Raw genomic sequence first — 25321 nt, 5'->3', positions numbered from 1 at the left:
CTTGGATGCTAATTTACAATATAAGACACAATTAAGCTAATGTCAGCAGCTAATCACATTAATGCCCTCAAAACAGTAGCTAACACTTTACGGAAAGTAGGCCCATACAACCCTTGCACCAATGGTGAACCACCACACCCTTCTTCTATACAGTATTATAACTTCATAAATCATTTTCCAAGATACCCAAACAGCCCCCAACAACAATATACATAAGGCAGCCACTATCAATCCCTAAAAATCATTCAGCATAATAGGAGAATATTGACTCAAGGATTTATCACCATCCATTAGTTCTTGATAAATATATACAAAATTCTCCACCCCAAATATGTATTTAAAGAGAGGCAAAAATGGGCAGTAGTCTTACCTTAGTTTCTAGGAATTTATCCTCTAAACTTGTACTCCAAGAACTGAAACTCTCCTTCAAACTTTTACTTGAAATGGGGCAATACTCAAGGACCCAAGGTTTTCTAGGGCTGCTGATTGAAGCCAAGAGAGACTAAGAGAGAAACTTAAGAAATCTGAAAAAATTGCAAGTTAAAAATGAAGCAAAAGATCTGATCTTTATCCCTTTAAAAAGGAGGTGTAATGGACGAATTTCTTGACTAATTTTGGCCATATATTGTCAAGTAGGTGACCCACCTACTTGGCCCCACCTACTTGGCCTTTTAACATGGGCTTTTGGGGAACTTTAACACTTGTTGGGCCCTACTCCGAATTATTCCTCTATTCATGTCAATTTGCACCATAATTAATGCAAGTAGGTGGTCCACCTATTTGGACTTTTCACTTGGGCCTTTTTGGACTTAAGACTATTGGGCCTTGGCAGTCCATTTTTCCCTTATCCTTCTACTCAACTTGGGCCAAATTAATACAAGTAGGTGGTAGTGCATTTGGCCCAATTACCACTTTACTACCTCTAGTTTAAATACTTCCGTCGGAGCTAACTTGCAGTGCACATGCTAAAACATGCAAGGTGTTACATCACCTTGCGAGCTAGTTTAAACCTACACTAATAATATAAGAAGCACGGTCCCTCACCTATACTATAAGGCTATGTCAAGTATCACGTGAATAGAACTAGCATACGCATAATACAGGTTGTTACATTCTTTCCCCCTTAAAAACATTCGTCCTCGAATGTTAGCATGGTTATCCAGCCCAAACAAGTTCAAGCATAAGTTAGTGCTATTATTAATCACATAATACAAATAGACTTATAGTTACTTGTCAGCGTCTAGACTAAGCATTTTCATCCTTCTCATGGATCTGAAAGGGATGAGGATACTTCAATTTCATTGTTTCTTCTGCTTCCCATGTAACTTCTTCTACTTGTTGGTTCCTCCATAATACATTTACAGAAGCTACTTCTTTATTTCTTAACTTCCTAACTTGTCGATCCAGGATAGCAATCGGTACTTCTTCATAAGTGAGATCTCCCGTAACATGTACATCTTCAGTAGGAGTAATATGAGATGGGTCACCTATGCATTTTCGAAGCATCGATACATGAAACACCGGATAAGCTGATGACAGCTCTTGTGGTAGCTCTAACTCATAGGCTACTTGGCCAACTCTTCAAATAATCTTATATGGCCCTATATAGCGTGGACTCAATTTTCCTTTTTTACCAAACCTCAATACCCCTTTCATTGGTGACACCTTCAAGAACACCCAATCCCCTATAGAAAATTCTAGTCCTATCCTTCTAACATCCGCATATGATTTATGTCGACTTTGAGCTGTTTCTAGCCGTTGCTGTATCACTTTGACTTTTTCCATAGCTTGATGAACAAGATCTGGCCCAAATAAGGTGGTTTCACCTTTTTCGAACCAGCCAATTGGGGATCTACATTTTCTACCATATAAAGCTTCATAAGGTGCCATTTTAATACTTGAATGGTAGCTATTGTTGTATGCAAACTCGATCAATGGCAAATGATCATCCCAACTACCTTTGAAGTCCAATATACAATCTCGCAGCATATCCTCGAGTGTTTGAATTGTACGCTCTGCCTGACCATCTGTTTGAGGGTGAAAGGTTGTACTTATATTCACTTGTGTTCCTAAACTCTTCTGAAATGACTTCCAAAAATTTGCAGTGAATTGAGCTCCCCTATCATATATAATAGAGATTGGCACTCCATGTAGACGAACTATCTCTTTAATATACAACCTCGCATATTCCTCAACTGTATAAGTAGTCTTGACCGGCAAGAAGTGCGCCAATTTGGTCAGTCTATCAGCAATTACCCATATAGAATCAAACTTTCGAAATGACGAGGCAAACCAGTGAAAAAATCCATATTGATCATATCCCACTTCCAAATTGGAAGTTCTATACACTGCATATAACCTCCGGGCTTTTGGTGCTCTACTTTCACTTGTTGACAATTTGGACATTGAGCCACGAATTCCGCAATGTTCTTCTTCATGTCCCCCCAACAATACATTTCTTTTAAGTCATGATACATTTTAGTTGACCCCGGATGGACAGAATATCTCGAATGATGCGCTTCTATCATAATCCTCTTTCTTAATTCATCTACATTAGGTACACACAATCTGTTTTGAGATCGAAGTACTCCCTCTTGCGTAAGCTCAAATGCCTTTGTCATACCCTGTTGTACATTTTCCTTAAGCTTTAATAGAATAGGATCAGTGTACTGCTTCTCTTTCACTTCTATTACTAATGAGGATTCTGCCGCATTTTGCACAATAATCCCTTTGTCAGGAGATTCAAGAAACCGAACCCCCAAGCTAGCTAGTTGACATAGATCCTTAGTTATTCCTTGTCTTTCCACAGACTGCCCATAGGTGCTTGCCATTATTTTATGACTTAACACATCAGCTACTATATTTGCTTTCCCGGGATGATACAAGATATCAATGTCATAATCTTTTAATAGCTTCAGCCATCTTCGATGCCTCAGATTTAGGTCCTTTTGCTTAAAGATATATTGCAAACTCTTGTGATCAGTGTATATGTCAACATGAACTCCATACAAGTAGTGGAGCCATATCTTCAAAGCAAATACAACTGCTGCTAGTTCTAGATCATGAGTTGGATAATTTTTCTCATGTGGTCGCAGCTGCCTTGAGCTGTAAGCTATTACTTTACCATGCTGGATCAAAACACATCCTAGGCCCACCCCCGAAGCATCACAATAGACTGCATACCCTTCTGTTCCTTTTGGAAGTACCAACACCGATGTAGAAGTTAATTTATTCCTCAGCTCTTGGAAGCTTCTTTCACATTCATCACTCCACTGAAATTTGGTTTCTTTGTGTGTTAGCTTTGTTAAGGGTGCAACAATGGAACTCCATACAAGTAGTGGCGCCATATCTTCAAAGCAAATACAACTGCTGCTAGTTCTAGATCATGAGTTGGATAATTTTTCTCATGTGGTCGCAGCTGCCTTGCGCCGTAAGCTATTACTTTTTCATGTTGCATCAAAACACATCCTAGGCCCACCCCCGAAGCATCACAATAGACTGCATACCCTTTTGTTCCTTCTGGAAGTACCAATACCGGTGTAGACGTTAATTTATTCCTCATCTCTTGGAAGCTTCTTTAACATTCATCACTCCACTGAAACTTGGTTTCTTTGTGTGTTAGCTTTGTTAAGGGTGCAGCAATGGAAGAGAATCCTTCAACGAACCTTCTGTAATAACCTGCCAATCCAAGGAAACTACGGATCTCCGTAGGCGTTGTAGGTCTTGGCCAATTTTTCACCGCTTCTATCTTCTGATTATCAACCCTTATTCCTTCATCGGATACAACATGACCTAGGAATGCCACAGATTTTAACCAGAACTCACATTTAGAGAACTTTGCATACAACTTACGATCACGAAGAATTTGTAAAACCTGTCGCAGGTGATTAGCATGGTCCTACTCCGATCTTGAATACACCAAAATGTCATCTATGAATACTATCACGAACACATCTAAAAATGGCTTGAACACCCTATTCATCAAATCCATAAAAAATGTTGGTGCATTCGTTAGCCCGAATGACATGACTACAAACTCAAAATGACCATATTGTGTTCGGAAAGCTGTCTTGGGTATATCTTCGTCTTTGACCTTCACTTGGTGATAACCCGACCTCAGGTCAATTTTTGAAAAACACCTAGCACCTTGTAACTGATCAAACAAATCATCAATTATAGGGAGGGGATATTTGTTCTTAATCGTTACCTTATTCAACTTCCGGTAATCGATACACATTCTTAATGAGCCATTTTTCTTGCGTACAAATAAAACTGGTGCTCCCCATGGGGACATACTAGCCCTTATGGATCCTTTTTCTATTAAGTCTTTTAATTGCTCCTTCAACTCCCTTAATTCTGTCGGGGCCATTCTATATGGAGGGATGGATATAGGTTGAGTATCTGGAATCACATCAATACCAAACTCTATTTCTCGTTCTGGAGGCAAACCCGAAAGATCTTCAGGAAATACATCGGGAAATTCATTTACCACTGGAATGGATTGAAGAGTTGGTGGCTCCGCATCTATATTTATCACTCTCACTAGATGACACATGTATCCTTTGGACATCATCTTCTTTGCCTTAAAATAGGAAATAAATTTACCTCTTGGTGTCCCAATATTACCTTTCAATTCAAGAACGTCCTTTTTTGGAAAATGGAAATGCAGCGTCTTCGTTCGGCAATCTACCGTGGCATAACAAGAAGCTAACCAATCCATACCCATTATAACATCAAAATCCACCATTTCTAGCTCAACAAGGTCAGCCAACTTATCACGATCACAAACAGTTACATTGCAATTACGATAAACCCTTCTAGCTATAATAGAGTCACCAATCGGTGTAGACACCTCAAATGGCTTCACTAATAATTCTGGTGTTCTTTTGAACTTTTCAGCAATCAATGGAGTAACATATGATAGTGTAGACCCCGGATCAATCAATACATATACAATATGTGAAAAGATAGACAATGTACCTGTAACCACATCCAGCGAGGCTTCCAAATTTTGTCGATCCTCGAAAGCATATGTGTGATTCTGAACTCCACTAGAACTAGTTACTCCCCTAGCTCCTCTACCACGACCAGTAGTCATCTGTCCTCTACCTAAAGAAGGTGCTGATGACAAGGATGCAACAAGTGACCTAGTAGGTTGTGCCACACCACCCACACCCCTATAAGGGCAATTTCTCATCATATGACCTGGTGTACCACACCTAAAATAAGCATTTGTCCCAAATCGACATGCACCTAAATGATTCCTTCCACATTGTTTACAAAACTCTCGAGGAGGTCTTGATTGGCTCATACTTCCCTGCTCTTGGTATCCCGCTGTTCGTGAACCTTGGTTTTCACCTCTTTGCCCAAACTTATTGCCCCTAGACCCTTGAAATTGAGGTGGGGCACTAGCTGTAGAGTAGGAAGATGATGGCCTAGGCGGTCTGTTAAAGAACCGAGGCCTAAACTCACCTTGGGATGGTGTAAACTGCCCCATAGATCTGGCCCTCTTAGAATGCCCTATTACTGACTCTTGTGTCCTTCTTCTTTGCCTTTGATCCTCCAACTTTTGCGCAAAAGCTTGCATCCTTGCTATATCCATATCTTTATTCAATGAAGCAATGGTACAGTCTCTAACCAGATATGAATCTAATCTATCCACATATCGATGAACTCTATCCCCCATAGTAGCAATTACATTAGGAGCATACCTGGCCAAGGAATTAAATTTGAGGTTGTACTCTCTCACGCTCATACTTCCTTGATGGAGATTTAACAACTAATCCGCACGGGCCTCTCGGATCTCCAATGGCAGGTAATGGTCAAGGAATGCCTTTTTGAACTCTTTCCATAGAGCTGAAGTTGCATTTGTTCCCCTGGATTGCTTCCAAGCTTCATATCACAATATAGCCACACCCTTTAATATATATGCTGCTAGCTCGAGCGCTTCTTTACCACTTACATGCATAACATCGAAAGTGAGTTGGATCTGATCTATATAGTCTTGTGGATCTTCATTAGGATCTGTCCCGGTGAATGATGGAGGGTCCAAATTAAAGAAATCACGTATCCGCGTGCCAGCCGCTCTATCTACACTACTAATACCCACAACTGGACCTTCTTTCCTTTGGCCGTGGCCAGCAACTATACGAGTCAACAATTGGACTGCATTCTTCAAATCTTGCTCGGTAGCATTAATAAGGGTTCTTGAGGTACAACTTCCCTCCTTAGCTCTTTTGGCGATGGAGGGGTCGGGGAAGTCTATGATACAAACTCATCTTGAGCCTCACCTTGAACACCTTGACTAGGTGGTGGTTGGCTGGTCCCTTCTTGGGCAGCCACATCCACTCGCTTACCTTTACTTTTACTCATTCTCGTAGCCGGCATCTTCGCTATAATAAAACAATTCAGAAATAAGGTACTATTCACCTACAACATTGGTTCTATCGCACGATCTAAGAAATGAAAGAAAAGAGACAACTCCTACATGTCCCGTAGCCTCCTGTTTATAAATGTGGAGCACAACACATCCATAAGAAAGACTTTACATAGACACGGCTTTGTAGACTCCCTAGGATGACCTGCTCTGATACCACTTTGTCACGCCTCAAATCCCATTAAGACGGACAAGCACTTGATGCCCTAAAGGCCCGAGAGAACCAGCATGTGACCTGTGCTTACTATGTATGTAACTATGAAAGTTTTGTGACAATTTCGCCAGGGAAGCAGCGATACGAACCGACATAAGTAGACCCAAAACTTATATACAAGACTTGGCCATTGAGGCCACAACTTATTAAGATGCAACTGAACCATATACAAAAGTCTACAAAGCCTCTAAAAGATAGAAACCCTTAGAGTAGGTCGAGACAGACTCCGCCTTACCCCTAACTACGATACAATACCAAAATGAATCTACTAAGGGCTCAGTAAAGCTCCGAAGCAACCTGGAGCTCACCAAAAGTAGTTGAGTGTTGTATGCTCCTACTGAGGAGGTCTACTAGCTGGAGTACCTGTGCCTACAACATGAAACGCACCGTCCCCCGCGAGGGACGTCAGTACGAAAAGTATACTGAATATGTAAGGCAACTACATATATAAAATAAGAACTCAAACGAAACAAGGTATCAACGTATAAATGCATAAATCAGAATAGGAGGCCGCCTCTGTTAACTCTTGTGGGGTCATGTATGTTACATTTTTTTGTCTTTACCTTTATGTGTGTTATGATCTTTATAAGGCATGTGATACGAATGACCAGTTGATCAATGGTAGAAGAGAATGACCCATGCTAGGCATTTTAACCCCTGGGATGCGGTCCTCAACATTGCACAAATCGGGATCGGCCCATGCTAGGCTTTCGCACCTGAGCTGCCACCCTTCTATACCCATTGGGATCGGGCCATGCTAGGCTTTCGCCCCTGAGCTACCACCCTTCTATACCCATTGGGATCGGCCCATGCTAGGCTTTCGCCCCTGAGCTGCCACCCATAGTTATACAAATTACTTCACTTAGATTCTTTAATCTTTGAGATTGTTGTTTTGGTGGTCACAATCATTTTTGAGATTTGGAAATACGAAACAGTAGTAGGAGACATGAAAATAATACTTTAGGACAGTAGCTTCAATATAAGGAGCTATGTAACATTAATGCATTACTTGAGAGCTTGAATGACACAATTAACTTTAATTGACTATAGAGTACTGAACGTGTAACTAAGTAATTATGTACACTTAGGAAGGGGGATATTGTTAGATATTTGGATATCGTACGTTGCCACTATGTTTACTTTACTAGGAATAAAACTTAGGAAATTCACTTATTGACATTAATCGCAAGTATCAGATTTCATGCCAAGGAATATGGAATCGAATTGCCCTACATACCTTATTTTCTGACCAATACCACTGTCACAATTCAGCCTCCCTTCTTGGATGCTAATCTACAATATAAGTCACAATTAAGCTAATGTCAGCAGCTAATCACATTAATGCCCTAAAAAAGTAGCTAACACTTGACGGAAAGTAGGCCCATACAACCCTTGCACCAATGGTGAACCACCACACCCTTCTTCTATACATTAATACAACTTCATACATCCTTTTCCAAGATACCCAAACAGCCCCCAACAACAATATACATAAGGCAGCCACTATCAATCCCTAAAAATCTTTTAGCATAATAGGAGAATATTGACTCAAGGATTTATCACCATCCATTAGTTCTTGATAAATATATACAAAATTCTCCACACCAAATCTGTATTTAAAGAGAGGCAAAAATGGGCAGTAGTCTTACCTTAGTTTCTAGGAATTTATCCTCTAAACTTGTACTCCAAGAACTGAAATTCTCCTTCAAACTTTTACTTGAAAATGGGGCAATACTCAAGGACCCAAGGTTTTCTAGGGCTGCTGATTGAAGCCAAGAGAGACCAAGAGAGAAACTTAAGAAATCTGAAATTTTTGCAAGTTAAAAATGAAGCAAAAGATCTGATCTTTATCCCTTTAAAAAGGAGGTGTAATGGCCGAATTTCTTGACTAATTTTGGCCATATATTGTCAAGTAGGTGACCCACCTATTTGGCCTTTTAACTTGGGCTTTTGGGAACTTCAACACTTGTTGGGCCCTACTCCGAATTATCCCTCTATTCATGTCAATTTGGGCCATAATTAATGCAAGTAGGTGGTCCACCTATTTGGACTTTTCACTTGGGCCTTTTTGGACTTAAGACTATTGGGCCTTGGCAGTCCATTTTTCCCTTATCCTTCTACTCAACTTGGGCCAAGTTAATACAAGTAGGTGGTAGTGCATTTGGCCCAATTACCACTTTACTACCTCTAGTTTAAATACTTCCGTCGGAGCTAACTTGCAGTACACATGCTGAAACGTGCAAGGTGTTACATCACCTTGCGAGCTAGTTTAAACCAACACTAATCATATAAGAAGCACGGTCCTTCACCTTTACTATAAGGATATGTCAAGTATCACGTGAATAGAACTAGCATACGCATAATACAGGTTGTTACATGGCCGGCGGTAGCAAACTGGTGTAAGAGTAACAGATGGAAAAGAGGTGAGGAAGAAGAAAAAGTATTTTTTTCCCACAAAAACGCCTAATTAAATACCTTCACGCGCCTATCTGAAGTGAATCACAAACAAGGTGCCATGTAGGCAAAAAATGTTTATACGGTTCAAATTCGGAAGGGTAGAGGTGTTCAATAGGTGCAAGTTTTAGTTGAGGTGTCTAAGTGAATTATGCAGACAACTTTAAGGGGCCGTACATGACTTAAGCCTTCTTAATTATTTACACTCTTACACTCCACCAACCACCCTACAACACCCTTAACAATTATTATTCTCGTTTAAATAAGCTTATAAAAAATAATTTATAGAATGTTTGGATGGAATTATTTTAAATAATTTTGGTTTTTCAGATACTTTTTATTTTTGGAGTTATTAAAAAATGAAAAAAAAAAAATTTAAGCACCTATTTTTAAGTCAAAAAAGTATAAAAATAATTTAAATGAAAAATTGATATTACCAACTTATGACTTTTAGCTTATAAGTTACTTTCAAGAAAGTCAATATAAACACTTCCTTATAAGTTAAAAACTAAAAATCATAAAAGGAGATACTCTATTTTTGGTTTTTGGCCTACTTTAACTTTTTCAAACACCTCTACAAATTTTTTTTAAAATAATGGTGTTTCAAAGTCGAAAGCATCTACAAACAAGCTAATCCAACACCCTCTTATATTTTTTAGCAAACAATGTGTATATTGTGGTATTAAAAAAAAGTTTATTCATTAAAAATTACATTCTATATATCTAATAGATTATCATTTCTCTTAATGGAGTATCATCTTACTCCATAGTGTCAAAAATGGAAAAAATTTACGCTCTATGTATATTAATTAAGAGAAAATATTTACGTTATGTAGCCAATTTTTTGAGTTTGCTACATGGTTTAGCCCATATTTCTTTATGAAAACTTTTCATACACTATTATACCATTTTATATAAAGTTAATATATTATGTATAATGTTTTCCCCAAATATAATATAGATATTGTTTATTCAGTTACTTGACTTAATATTTTAAGTTGTGCTATGTATTTTAAAATTTCCTATTTTTCTTCTATACTATGAAGTTGTTAAAATTTATTTTTGACTTTGGAATTATTTTATTATTATAGCTTAAAATCAAATATTTATAAATACTTTTTAAATTTAGTCAAACACTTTTAAAATTATTTGGACTTATAATCACTTGAAATAAATCAATTCAAACAGACTCTAGATCACGTGTAATAGTTAAAAAAAAATAAAAATTATACTACTATACCCCTTGGATATTGTCCACTACTAGCCGAGAAACTTATTGAATTTTTTCTTTCTTTTATCATTTAATATTTGGTGTACGAACCAACTTACATGTGTACTTTACTTCGTCATTTCTAGCAAATTAAACTTCAAAGTGCTAACTATATCATATGAAGAAAAAATTCGTCTCCAAGTTAATCTAATTTACACGTGCACATTATTTATAGGGAAAGGTACGTGGTTAAACAAACTTATATTACTTAATTACTCATCATAGTTATAGTTTGCTATAACTATCACTCGAACTAACATTAACCATTAATTACGTGGGCTGACTTCGAGTTTGTATAATTAGTCACGTTTGTATATGTATAATTCGTCACATTTGTATAATTCGCAACTAACAATTCTTTGTTTGATTTGTATTTGTATATGATGGTTTGTTTTTGTATATGATGATGATTTCCTTTGGGTTTTCAGTTTTGTTATCATATACATTCAATCTTTTCGTATATAACTTTTTAAAGTTTGTATAAACGTGTAGTTTTCGAATTTTGTATAATATAATTTATATAATATAATTTGTATAATATATTTTGTATAATTGTTTAAAGTTCGTATGTTTATGTTTGTATCAACTCTTTATTTCGAGTTTTATTATATTTGTATAATTCCAGAGTTTATATTACTCAATTATTCAAAAACACACGAAGTATACAAACCTACATGCGGATTATACAAATTATTGTCCTCTCTCGCTCGCCTCTCTCCTCCCTCTCCCAATCTCGCTCGCGACTCTCCTCCCTCTCCCAATCTCTCTTGCCAGAATATACCAATATATATATATATAGTATACAATTATCTAACTGATATACATATACAATTCACCTCTCTCCCACTCTGTGCCGTCTCTCCTCCCTCTCCCAGTCTCACTCGCCACTCTCCTCCCTATAACATGTAGCTATGAATCATAATTAGCAAACTATAGCTATAGAACGTAATTAGACTATTTTTAAGTGGCTATATGTGAAAGTTTCTCTTAATTATATTGTCTTAAGTTGTGACACTGTCACTATTTTATTTATGTTGGATTTCATTTACTCCCTCTATCCCTAATTACTTGTCAGCTTTTGAATTGACACACCTATTAAGAAAACAATCATTGACATAGTGAGTTTACCATTTACTCCTATTAATTATGAAGTGGATAAACTAAAAACTAAAAATTTTCAAGAAATTCTATCTTTTTCAAAGTAATTAATTGAGGATATAATATGTAAACAATATTTTATCATTTTTTGATTTGTCAAAATAGACAAGTAGTAGGGACAACTAGAAAAGGAAATTTGGACAAGTAATTAGGGATAAGGGGAGTATTTGACAAGAAGTCCACAAATGTGTATTCTTCTATTTAAAAAGTCATTAAAATTGTATATAATCTTTATACATTGCAAAGTCTTTTCATATACCTTAAAAATAGTTTTTAGACAGAGTCCTTGAGGACACATAACCAAACTACATTAGATAAATTGAAATGAAGGGATGTCATTTTATTTTGTGTATACATCTGATTAAGGGACTGTGTTTTCACCAATAAATACACTTATCATACTATTTTTGTTAAGTGACGGTATTACTGAAATATATTTATGATGTATTGACTAAGCTAAATTAAAACCATATTCTATGATTTTAAAATTAGAGTGTACCAAGAAATTATTGCCTACAGAAAATGTTAAAAAAATCGAGCGACTAGCTAGAGGTATCATTTAGTTAGATAGCTTTGTTATATTTGAACATATAAAAAAATGGACTGGTGAAGTTTAAGGTAAAAGCCAGAAAAGATAAATTATTCATAGAGCTTCCAACAGTAGTATTAGTACAGGCAGAGGTGGACTCGTGCACGTGCATTCGTTAACTTTGAAAAAAATTATGTGTATAGGTTTATCTATCTTGAGAAACTAATATAAATTAAGATATAAATAATTGTGCACCCATGAAGAGTATAGATTTGTCATACTATTGGTACAAGCTTGAAGAACCACTCATGAGACCTGGGTTTGAATCTAGCTACAATATTATTTTATTGTTTTTTGTTTTTTAAATTTATCTTAGAACTCATATTTGAGCTAAGGTAATATTGGTGCATTCAAAATCTTCAAATCTTGAATTCGTCTCTGAGTACAAGAACTTGTATCAGCTAGCTAGGACAATGGATGAGATTGTTCTTCTCTCAGTAAAAAAGTTTCGAGTTTGAACCCTAATTATGAGAAAAATTCTTGATAGAGAGTGTTTCCCTCCCGAATAAGTTCTTACGTTACATATATAAATCTAAATTAATGAGACTCCAATACAGATTTGGGATATCGAAAAAGAAAAAAAAAGAAGCTAGCTAGTATTCCTTAGTCAGCAAAGTAAGTTAGAAATAGGGTTGTCCTAATGACTTTATGTAATTCTTAATAAAAACTGAGTTTGTTGGGACTATTTAAAAGGGAGTGTCTCTATTAACATAACAACTAGTCTTTGTAAGAACAAGAAAAAGAGAAAATGGGGAGAGCTCCTTGTTGTGATAAAAGTAATGTAAAGAGAGGGCCATGGTCACCAGAAGAAGATGCCAAGCTCAAACAATTCATTGAAAAATATGGAACTGCTGGAAATTGGATCGCCCTTCCTCAAAAAGCTGGTAAACATATATACTCCCTCTGTCTCATTTTATGCGAGTTAATTTAATTTGGTACGAAGTTTAAGAAAAAAATTAAGACTTTCAAAACTTGTGATCTAAAAGAAATTATATAAATTTGTGTGGTTGTAAATCATTTCATTAAAGGTAAAATAAACATTTTATAATTAAATTGTTATTTAATATAGAAATGTGTCATTTTTTTTTAGATTAACTAAAAAGAAAAGTAAGTCACATAAATTGGGACATAAGGAATATATTTTAATTAATTTTTGTGTAAATGCAAGATTCAAAATGCTATGTAAAATGTATATTTGAAGGTGCTGTGGGGTTAATATATTTGGATCAGGACTGAAAAGATGTGGGAAGAGCTGCAGATTGAGATGGCTAAACTATTTAAGGCCTAACATTAAGCATGGAGACTTTAGTGATGATGAAGATAGAGTTATTTGCAGCTTGTATGCCAATATTGGGAGCAGGTAACAAATTTCATGACTAATATTATGTAATAATGAGTACTTGAGACTACAAATTTGAAAAACATTAATTAGATGATTTTGCCAATTAATTTTATGCATGCATCCCAGGTTTACATCTTTAATCAACTCTTTCTTTAATTTACTACTCACTCACACCTGTTCTAACAAAGTTCAATCACTTCATTTTGTCCTCCTTGTATTAAATTTATTTAATTTACATGATATTTCTCAAATTTAGAGACTCAAACTGCTTAATTTTGATTCTTTGTTCAAATATAGAATCTTCATTTTTTTAAGATTAAAGATTATATATTTACAAACAACCTAGAAAATAAAAGTCACGAAAACAAATAATTTAAAATAATTAAGGTAACTCATCTAGTTTGACTGTCGAAATCTGTATCCTACCACATGAATTGAAAAGAAAAAAAGTACTAATTAAATTGACATTAACTTTTATACACATTGGTAGTCTAAGAATCAAATCTTTGTTAAAAGTGAAATCAATATCCTAAAAATAGTTGACGATAGGGTAGTCTACATTATAATCACATATTATATTTTCACGTCTATATAAGTTAAATTCAATTTAATTATGATAAGGCACTTAATTATTTCTAACATGTGCAATTGTATGACAGGTGGTCAATTATAGCTGCTCAATTACCCGGAAGAACAGACAATAATATCAAGAACTACTGGAACACAAAGCTAAAGAAGAAACTCATGGGGTTAAATAATATTATTCCTTCATCAAATTATAATCAAAGATCGCCATTCTTTCCATCTCAAATAGCACAACCCCAACCCCAACCCCATATGATTTCAAGTCTTTTTAGAGACACATCAAATGCAGTAGTGTGCAATAATAAGAATATTAATTTTTCTATGGGTAGTAACCAATATTGTGATTATTTACAAAGTCAAGATAGATTGGTGAATTCCTTGAAATATTGCACATTGAAAGATAGTAATAATTTACTAATGTTTGGTGGGACAGATGTAGCAAGTTGTTCCTCATCTGATGGAAGTTGTAGCCACCAAATGAGGTATGGAAAAGAAATCAAGAAGGAAAGAGAAATAGGTAATTGTAATTTCTCTAATTATGAAGAAACTCATCAAAACTTCATTCTTGATTATGGCATTGTCAACAATATTATTAGCCAGCATGATGAAAAGCCAAATCATGTGTGTTTGGGAAGCAACACTCAAAATGATCAACTCCGGTATGATGTTGAACAAGTTAAGCAGTTGATTGGCAGAGGCAGTGGCAGTGATGGTAATAATAATAATAATAATAATAATAATAGTAGTAGTTTGATTTTTAATGATGAAAACAAGACAGATGAGAGGGGGATGTACTATTACCTAGGAACTCATCTAAACTGACTTCAAGTCAGGTGAAAACAAAAGCAAGGACTTTAGTTTAAGGGGTTTTGTGCAGTTGTGATGTAATTGAATGGAAATAACTTACTCCCTCCGTCCCTATTTACTTGTCCATATTTCCTTTTTTGGTTGTCCCTATTTAGTTGTCCATTTTGACAAATCAAGAAAGGACAACAAATTTTTTCCTATTATACCCTTATTTACACTTCTTGAAAATTGTAAAAGTGTATGTTGTTTCCCTCCAATTTATTTCACTTGAATTCAAATAAGTGGTTGTAATTTTGAAGTGAAAAGTTGTCATAAGGGTAAAATTGTAATTTCACTGTAGTAATCATTGTTGCCTTAATCTGTGTGCCATTTCTAAAGTGGACAACTAAAAAGGGACGGAGGGAGTATTTGATTTGCCAGTACAATGGTAAACCTTTTTCTTTTAAGATACTCCTATTTGTTTGTTTGTGCCACCCTTTTCCCTAACCCCTTCCAACTCTTTACCACTATTCTTTCTGTTTTAATTTATATATTACTCTTTCTCTGTTTGCTCTTAATTGTTATGATATATTTTTTGAAAGTTAATTTGATTAATTTTTAAAATTAAATTAGATTATATTAATTTGATATTTTAGACAAAAAATTTAGATATTTAAAAACTATATGAGATTTTTATAAATTTCTATTTTTTTGCAAATATACATTCAAAATTTTTATAGTTTGACTCTAAAATAGAAATTATGACAATTAAAAGTGGACGGAAGGAATATTACTTTAATAAATAAAGGGAAAAGATTCAATGTGACATCTGTTTAAAAATTGGCTTATCTATGACATCTGTTAAAAAAATGGCTTATTTATGTCATTTAAGTTAACAAATAATGATATTGATGAGCCTTTGAAATTGACATAGATGAGCTAAACTTTTAACAGATGATATGCCTTTTATCAAAAATTCGATGAAATATTTGAGTTTTTCCATAAATAAATAATTTAGTGGTAATTATTTAGTAGTAATAATATAATTGTTGCTATATTATATAGAGTGGCAATAATAAATATGAATATTTATAACCAATACTTTATGAAGATTTCATTAAAAAATTTATCCACTCTGAATGCAATGACACTAACACAATCGCGTTAAATATTTTTGTGACGGTAAAAAGAAAAATATCTCACCACTAAATGTCTCTTTTATTATAGCATATGTGATCTTATATAATTAAGTACATAAAAAGAAAATCAAAATTTATAATTTATAATTTAAATAAGTCATAAATATATGCTGACTATACATAATTTTATCAAGGGTAATATAAAAAATTCAAAGTTAAATTATCAATGATCGTAAAAACATATCATTTTAAAAAAAAATTGATTGAAAGTAGAAAGTAGAGCAAAAATTTGAACAAAGAAAAATTGTGATATCATGAGAAGTTTATCATTTCTACGGTTCTTTAAGGGCGTTAGGTTTGAAAACAAGTTATGATGGTATTAGGTAAAATTAAATTAGTTATACAAAAACTATTTATCTTGGAACTAGTTATTTAACTTTAAATTTTTATACAAATCTTTTATAAAGCTTTGATTATTCACTCTTTAAAACAAAACCTTCACCTTATTTTGCTTAATTCTTTTGTGTTCCGAAGATTGTGTGGTATGTCTTCAACTATATATATATATTAAAGTTCTTTACATAAAAATAACTACTTACACCTAAATTAAGTTCATTCAAATTGGAAAAACATCTAAGAATGCATAGAAGGACAAAAACTGTATCAAAACAACCTAAAAAGATAATGGATCAAAACTCACCAAAAACTGCTTCTAATAGACTGTAAAAATTTGATAAAAACGGACCAAAACAACCTAATTAAACATCCCAAAACAGTAAAAATTACGCTTAAATAAAAAAATCTGCACAAAATTGCACTAAAACAACGAAAACTAAACAAAATTTGCACTAAACAGCAAAAACTGGCCATAAAATAATGTGTAAAGTGACAATAATAAGTATTTAAGAATTAAGGGGAATTTTTGTCATTTAAATTATATTATCCTAGTATAAGTTATTTTGATATTGTTATTCCAGCTAGGGGTGTACATGACCGGGTTGGTTCAGGTTTTTCAAATATCAAACCAAACTATTTGTGTAAATTTTTAAATTTATAAACCAAACCAAATTAATAAAATTCGGATTTTTTCGGGTTTTTCAACCTCGGGTTGGTTCGGGTTTTTCAATTACCAAATCAAACCATTGTGTCGAATTTTTAAATTTACAAATCAAACCAAACTAATAAACCTCGGATTTTTTTAGATTTTTGGATTTTTTTTCGGTAAAGTTTGCATACAAACATATAATTAACTTGTGCTCCAATATTTCTTTAGTCCAACCAAATACAATTATCTAAGGTGTTTCTTAAAAAATAACACAAAATATGAGATGAGTATTGATGACACTAAAATATTCAATAAAAAATAATAATGAAATCATCATATAAAATAAATATTGCAAAGACATAATTAAAATTATCATAATTTAAAAGTACTAAACCATGCTAAAATAAGTTTAATAAGTATTAGTTATATTACTAAATATTTAAGGAAAATTAAAATTAGATTATGTATTTTAATTGTCTAAACTAATGTAAACAAAAGAACAAATATTCAATATTATTGTCATTCTTAGTGTTGAATTGATTTTCTTTTTGCATTAGTACTAATTTGATTTTGATTTTTAAGTTTTATTATAATTATCAACATGTATGAACTATAATCTTTATTGGACCATTCCGAATTCTATGTTTTAAACTTGAAATAATATATTAAAAGATAAAAACTATGAAATAGTATAAGAAATATTTTAAAATTATATCAAAGTAAATATTTTTATGTATAAAATAAAATTTTAAAATTACATATATAATGTCGGGTTGATTTGGTCTCGGGTTGTTTTTTTTAGTTAAAACCAAACCAACCCAAATATAGTCGGGTTTTTTTTCCAATACCAAACCACTAGTCGAGTTCTTTTTTCAGTTTGACTCGATTTACAGTTTGATTCAATTTTTGGTTCGATTTTATACACCTCTAATTCCAGCAAAAGGGAAGGAGAACTTATCCCATAACTGTTTAGTAATCTTAAAATAAGTTATTTTATCTGTGTAACCAAAAAGGGATTAAGAGACATTACAATTTTATAGTATTTTCTCTTTTCCATCACACCAAACAACCCGTAAGAGTTTGAGAAATAAAAGACAAATCTCTTTCATTGTTTTTTATTAAAACAAATGAGTATTATCTACATATTAGTACTCTGCTATTTTAGTTTATGTGATTCTATCTCTTCTTTTTTTTTCGTTAAAAGTTTAAACTTTTTTCGACCAAAATGTCAACTATATAAAGCTGTCAATGTTTTTGAATTCAGAGTTAGCTCTCCTACTATTTTTTCTATACATTCAACTATAAAACAGAAAAAATGCTACCATTGGACTATCTTTTAACAACTAATATCCTATCAAAACTATAATAACAGAGTGCTAAAATATAAGTTTTAGTAGTAATAAATATATAATATTAACAAAGAGTGATAAAATATTTATCGGTTATAGTTAATTATTATTGGATTTAATGTCGTTATAGACTTTAGAGATATTTACAAAAAATATTAATTACTGCTAAAAATACATATTTATAAGCAAATAAACTATTATTATTATTATCTACATGTTGCTACAAATTATTTTTGGTATAGTGTTTATGACCATATATATATATATACTCATTTTCTTAACTCTATCTACAGTCGAAATAATATGCAGTGCCAACCACAGAGTGAAATGCTATCTTGGAATTAGCCAATTAACCTTCTAGATAATTTCTTGCTGAAAAACTTCTTTTTAATTCATTAAATTGACAAACATCTCTTCATTTAATCTAATGATATATTTAAGTTTACACATTTAATATCATGAATTTTATCACACAAATGTTAACAAGCGAAAGTCTATGTTTATTTTCCAAAGTCATCATAAATGAAAAGATAATATTTTTTTTTTGTATGAATCAATATTTTCAGTGTAACAATAAAGAATGAAGGAATCAAAAGAATCTTGTAATTTAAAAAGAGTGATGCCAGCCAGAATATAAAAATATAAGACAATGATTCATGCACAACGATTTTATGGTAAGCTCCAGATAAGAAAATGACAAAATCTCAGTCTTATTTCATGATTAAAGTTTCCCAAATTAATTAACAGTAAGTAGCTAGTATTATAATACTGTGTGTGGAAGGGGACAGACATCTACTTCTGTACCTGCATGTGTGTCTATATACATGAAACTAAAGAAAAAGAAAAACTGAAGTAATTAATTAATCCCAATCAATGTTTTAAAAGACTTTATTGGGACTCGCCTCGGGGCAGGATTTTAGCAAAACGCTCTGAAATTCAAGTATGGGGTTTAGTTCTATAAGTCTTACGCCCTTAAGCGCCCGACTGAATGTCCTAAACACTCCAAACGCCCAACGCTCGGGGCTCACCTAATAAATCTTACACAAATTATGTGTTAGATTCTTTAGTTAATATTGTTGACCTCATAATTGATTGATACTTAATAGTATTAATATATAGAAATAAGAAGATCGAGAGTAGCTCTAATAACAAGTTATAGTATCACATCTTTACTATTTGGTAACACTGTGAGCTAGCTAGGGTGATTATATATTACGTAACATTTCTTTTAATAATACATAGCAAAATTTTACTTTTTTCAGTACTTATTATTTAACTTCATGTTTTCGTCATATATCTCAAAATTATCATATTTTATTTAGCTATTAAAAAGTAATTTTATTTTTATCAATGATGAACTTGTATTTTTATTATAATACTGCTAGTAAATTTTATTGATTATTTTCTTTTAGGGGGTAAATTATATTGTATGATAGTAATATTTTTTTTAGAAATAATGGTTCTTTTATTATTAAAAAGTTAAGATATTAGATTATTTATACATGTATAATCATGTTAGAAGTTTTATTTTTTATGAGTTTCTTTAAATAATGTTTGTAATTTATTCAAACTATTGATATACTTTTAAAATTTTGTGTTATTATATTATTTTATTATATAATAAATTAAAAATTTAAAGATCTGACCATATCACTTAACCCCACATCTTGTGAATTACGGCTCATTCTATACTATGTAAAACGTCCCATTTCAAAGACCCGTCTTTTAAAACACTGAGTCCAATAATAAAAGGAGCACTGCTAATTGGCAAGACAGAATTTTGGCACGAATTGCCAAGACACGGGTAAATAATGAAAATATCCCTTTGGCTCCAAAATCACTTGTATTTCCCTCCAAAAAAGAAAACCACTTGTATGAGGCTTTTGTTGGCTGCCAAATGTACAAATGGGACCCATACCTTAACTATTTCATTTTCTATCTTCTTACTCTTTTTCATTAATTTTTAAAAAAATTCCTTCGACTATCATTTTTCGTCCTCTACGTTACTTCATTTGACAGAGTTATAAAGAACTTTTAAGACTTGCCCAAAATGTCTAATATGCATATTTTACGGTATTATTTATTTGAGAGAAAAAATAAAGTGAATGTGACGAGAAAATTTCGAATTAATTTTTGAATGAAATGGAAGAAATTGAAGGTAATGAAATTACAAATAAAAAAATCGTAAAATTTTGCGTATTAATTTCTTGAACCTTTTATTTTTCTGTACGTATTTTATAGAATGATATATACGAAATATGAGAATTTAGATATTTTGTTTTGTGTTTGTTTATAAAAGATTATACATTGATTTTTTAATATAACTTTTTTCATCATATATAAATTTTTTAAAAATTTAAAAAATGTTATAAATATTTTTAAAAAAAATTCTTTGTTCTATTCATGTATTTCTCTTTATAATAATCAAGTTATTTGCATTTACTTCGTATTTTAATTTATATTTTTATTTTAAGAATGTCAAGAATGAATTTTCATGTTCAAAATTACGTATGTCTTTTTAATTGATTATTTTTATTTAAATCAAGCATCATCAAGACATAGTATATCACAACAAAATTTTTAACTTTTTGTAAAAAAATAAAATCGTTGGAACGAATTTATCATATTTCTTAGAAATACTTAAATTCTTAGATAATGCATACATTTTTTGAAGGATGCTATATATAATTAGATCAATTTCTTACATTATCATATATATTCTAATCGACCAAAATTAAACAGAAAAAAATAAAATAAAAATTAAAGTGATAAAAAAATCGACTTAATTAATTTGACTTAATTTCAACGTTTGAAAAATCAAATTATCGACCAAAACCAAATAGAAAAAAAAATAAAAAAATTAAAGTGATAAAAAAATCGACTTAATTAATTTGACTTAATTTCAACATTTCAAAAATCAAATTAATTTATTTAATAAAAAAATTATCCAAACTAAATCACGGCTAATTCTACTAAAAATAATTAAATTTCAGCATTTGATAAATAAACTAATTAATACGAAAATAATAAAATTACAAAAAGAAACGGACAAGAAGAAGAAGATATGGAATTGGAGAAAAATAATAAAGAAATGGAGCCTTTTAGCTTCTTTTTTTAGTGGGACCCAATTTCCATCTGGCAAAATATGAAAGGATCTCATACAAGTATTGTCTGGCACGTAATAAGTGTGCCTCAGACATAATAAAAATTTTCTTAAAAATATTAAAAGTGATTTTAATTTTGAAGGTAATTTAGGTACACGAAATAAATGAATTTTTCCAAATACCCTTAACTTTTCACCAAAATTACGAAAATACCTGATTTTTATTGCTCATGTCATTTCGTGCCAAAAATCTATCTTGCCAATTATATTTTCCGTAATAAAAATTAAAAATTTAAAACGACAGACGTCTATCACGGCATTGAAGACTTTGGTCTCTCATATTGCTAAATGGTCCCATAATCATAATGCTTTGATTTGATTGATTGATTTATCACTCACCACCATTTCTTGGTTAAATCAAATGGGATGGGGTCTACATGAAGTTGACCCTGGTTCAACTGAAATACTCATTCCATTTCAATCTGTTTGCTTTATTTATATTTTCAATCATTTTTTTTATCTTTTTCACTATTTATTTAATTTTTTTTTTTACGTGATATATTTAAAATTTAAAAATATATTAGTATATTTTATGTATATTTAGTTTAAGGTTAATAAAAAAAAAATTATTTTAAATTTTGTGTTAAACTAAAATTAGAAAAATAAATAAAAATGAAAAAAAGTATGTGTTTGCAATATATTTGGATTGACTTATTTTTAGAAATTTTTTGAACTTTTAAGTACTTTTTAATTTCTAGAGGTGTTTGGTAAAGATACACTTTACTTTATGCTTAAAAAGGACGAAAAATCAAAAGTAACTAGCTTATAACTTTTGACTTATAACTTTTGACTTTTGGCTTTTGGCTTTTGGCTTTTGACTTTTAAGTCACATAATTTTTTTTATCCAAACACCCCCTTAGTAAAATATTTTCTGTTTGATGAAAATTAATTATATTAGTCAAACATAATAATCTTTTGTTGCTAATATTAATATCCAACAAAGTACTGAGGGCTATATTAGTTTAGTTTGCAAATGAGTTACATGTTATTATAATATGTGAATTAAGTTAGTCATGATTAGAGGTGGGAAATAAACGGGTCAAGTCGGATATGAAAAAAGATAAAACAAAAATATTCTACTCAACTTATATTTGATATGAATATGTCACGATCGATGTTATTGGGACGGCGGACACCTACTCTAACACCTAGATAGGAGAACACCCATACACCCAATTTAAAACATGCAAAGCGAAACTGAACAAATATAAATTAATCACCCTATTTTAAATATAGAATGACTCCCAAACTTGATCAAATAAAGTGCTTTTGTAAAGAATACATTGAACCCTCCCGAAAGAAGTAGTCTAAACAGGTAAGAGGGCTTCTAAGAGAGTACACAATTAATAAAGAAATATGACACAACTATCTCCATATGGAAAGAGGAGTAGAAGCTGTCGGAGATCATCTTCGTCTTCACCTAAGAAGCATAATTGATCCTATAACCAGAGTATACCAAGTGGTATAACAAGAGTAGTATCAGTACAAACAACACATATTGGTAGGCAAGAATGATCAACCCAAATCCACCACATAACATAATGTAAATAATAAAAAAACATGAAACTTGAAAATAAAATTAGGATCAGACACACTCATTCACCACTCTTACTATAAGTAGTATTATCATGGAACTCGTACACGATCTATCTCAAGTCACCCCACCTAATTTCGTGCCAACTCCACCATCTAAGCCATCCAACCATCATATCAGATCACCACCTAACCCTTATATCATCTATAAATTTTCAAAAACACTCATTTTACCAACACCAAAACTCTTCTACTGTTTCAATGAAACTCTCAGGCTAACACCCTAGCCCTTAACCCTTAGCAATTTAGTGGGCCATCTGCAAAACTTACTCAACCTGAATTAACAACCACACAAGACGTATCAAAAAATAAAGACAATCATCCATACCTGATTCATCACGTCTTTGAAGTAACTTGGACCACCAAGTATCCCTATAACATCATTTAAACTATTTAACATGCAATCTCGTTGTACTCAAAAACCACCCCAACATTTAAATACACCAACTTGTCCCCTGAGGGGCCAGTATTTGATAGATACAACACAATAAAGAACCTAGCCTACTCACGGACCAACATGTAATAGTCACATTATGAAAAGTAAGCCTAGTTCACAGAACCCACACTCAAATAGTTAATGTACTATGTGATACTCGATCCAACCTTTAGTATATACCTACGTAGTACCTGAGCCAACCATATATAGATATTCCTGTACCAGGTGTGGTAACTGATCAGATCGTTAATATGTACCAGGTGCAGTACTCGAGCAAACCATGGGATATTATGTACCACACATGGTACTCAAGTAACCATATATGGATATACCTGTACCAGACATGGTACTTGATGAGTGATAGATTTACACTCATTTTAGGCTTTTTTTAGTTCAATAATTAGTTTCCTCAATGCCAAATTATGTTCTATTCTAACAATATTTTGATTATTTGCAGTTGTGAATGCTAGAGGCTTGGCAAGGATGAATACTTGGAAGAAAGGCTAAAACACAATTGAAAGAAGTGTAAACTTCACACTAGAAGTCGCCTAACCAAAAGGGTGAATCGCCCAATTGACATGACCTCACCCAAAGTGACACTACTCATAAGTTGAATTAATTGCTGCAGGTCGACGAACTAAAAGAGGAACGGTGATTACGAAAAACATTATGACCATCGTAGAAGTGACGGTACTTGGATGCAAAGTGAAGGCTTAAAAGGTGAATAAAGGTGGTATTTTGTGATCCGTCGAATGTGAAAGATTGACACAAGTGACGTCACCAACTGAGGTTCAAATACATGAAGCCTAAAGAAAATGAAAGGCGAGCTGAAGAATAAACGACGATCCAACGAATTTGGTGAGCCCGAATAACGCCACCGAGTTCGTCATGAAGTGAAGTTTGGGCCAAATTTTGGGAAACTATAAATAGCCCAAAGGAGAGAGAAAAAGGGAGTTCTGAGTTTGTAAAACATAGTTCCAAAAGATAGAATTCGAGTTCTGAATATTTTTACCTTGTGAAGAACATTTCTATTTTTTTTTAATTTTCAATTTTGCTTTTTCAATTCTACTTTTGCAATTGAAATCAAAGTAGGTGTTGATTATTTCTGCTTAATTTCATCATACCCATGGATGTTATCATGATAGGAATAATTTCTTTACTTTTTGTGATGGTGGCTAAAACTCTAAGTCTAGGGGTGCAATTATGAGATTGAGTGTTGATTTAATGTAGTGGGTACTGTATTTTCTCTATTTTATTGCTTCTCATCCATGGATTTGGGCTAATAAGCATGATGTTATCTTATGGGTTAAGGTTGCAAATTTAATCATATTTTTGATCTCCGATTGGTGCTCTAAAAAGATTGATTGGAGTGGGTAATTAGTTTGATACATGCAATTTATGTTTGATGTCTATAGTTTGCTTGAAAAAAATATTATGGGTTAGATCTATTTGCTCTTAAATCTGCTCGAAAGAGGGATATTGTAAGGTAATGTGTTGTTTAGCTATGCACATATATGAGACTGAAAAGATATTCTATGAGATCGAAAGAAGATTAGTGTCATTGAAGATGACCCAACCTATCCATGAATGTTTAGCACTATTAAGCAACAAAATTACTCCTATGTGACATCGATTCCAATCCCCCCACCCCTAGATTACTTGTTAATTGCTTGAATTTCTGAAGTTTTAATTTAATTGTTACATTGAAATACAAACTCTTTTAGTAAATTTTATGGATCCACCCATTTGTCCTAACCTTTTA

At 32.5% G+C, this 25321-nt stretch overlaps 2 protein-coding genes across 3 annotated transcripts in view; one reads left to right on the top strand and one right to left on the bottom strand.

Annotated features, from left to right (window-relative positions):
- LOC125825752 (elongation factor 1-gamma 2-like) overlaps nucleotides 1-25321 on the bottom strand; it is a 1064241-nt gene that overhangs the window by 1006066 nt on the left and 32854 nt on the right. The window contains exon 1 of one of the 2 annotated variants that reach the window (XM_049505063.1): nucleotides 6893-6905. The exons of the other annotated variant lie outside the window; for it this stretch is intronic. The gene's annotated coding sequence lies outside the window, so the exon portion shown is untranslated. Of the gene's footprint in view, nucleotides 1-6892; nucleotides 6906-25321 lie in introns of those variants that run through there. 2 annotated transcript variants of the gene reach the window in all.
- On the top strand, nucleotides 12870-14870 carry LOC125825733 (transcription factor RAX2-like). Its single transcript, XM_049505045.1, has 3 exons — nucleotides 12870-13005; nucleotides 13352-13481; nucleotides 14123-14870. Exons 1-3 carry the CDS (start codon nucleotides 12870-12872, stop codon nucleotides 14868-14870), a joined length of 1014 nt encoding a protein of 337 aa, XP_049361002.1.

This window comes from Solanum verrucosum, unplaced genomic scaffold (genome assembly GCF_900185275.1).
Source record: "Solanum verrucosum unplaced genomic scaffold, falcon-dt-bn FXZP01000003.1, whole genome shotgun sequence".
NCBI lineage: Eukaryota > Viridiplantae > Streptophyta > Magnoliopsida > Solanales > Solanaceae > Solanum > Solanum verrucosum.
This window is presented reverse-complemented; position numbering and strand designations above follow the sequence as displayed.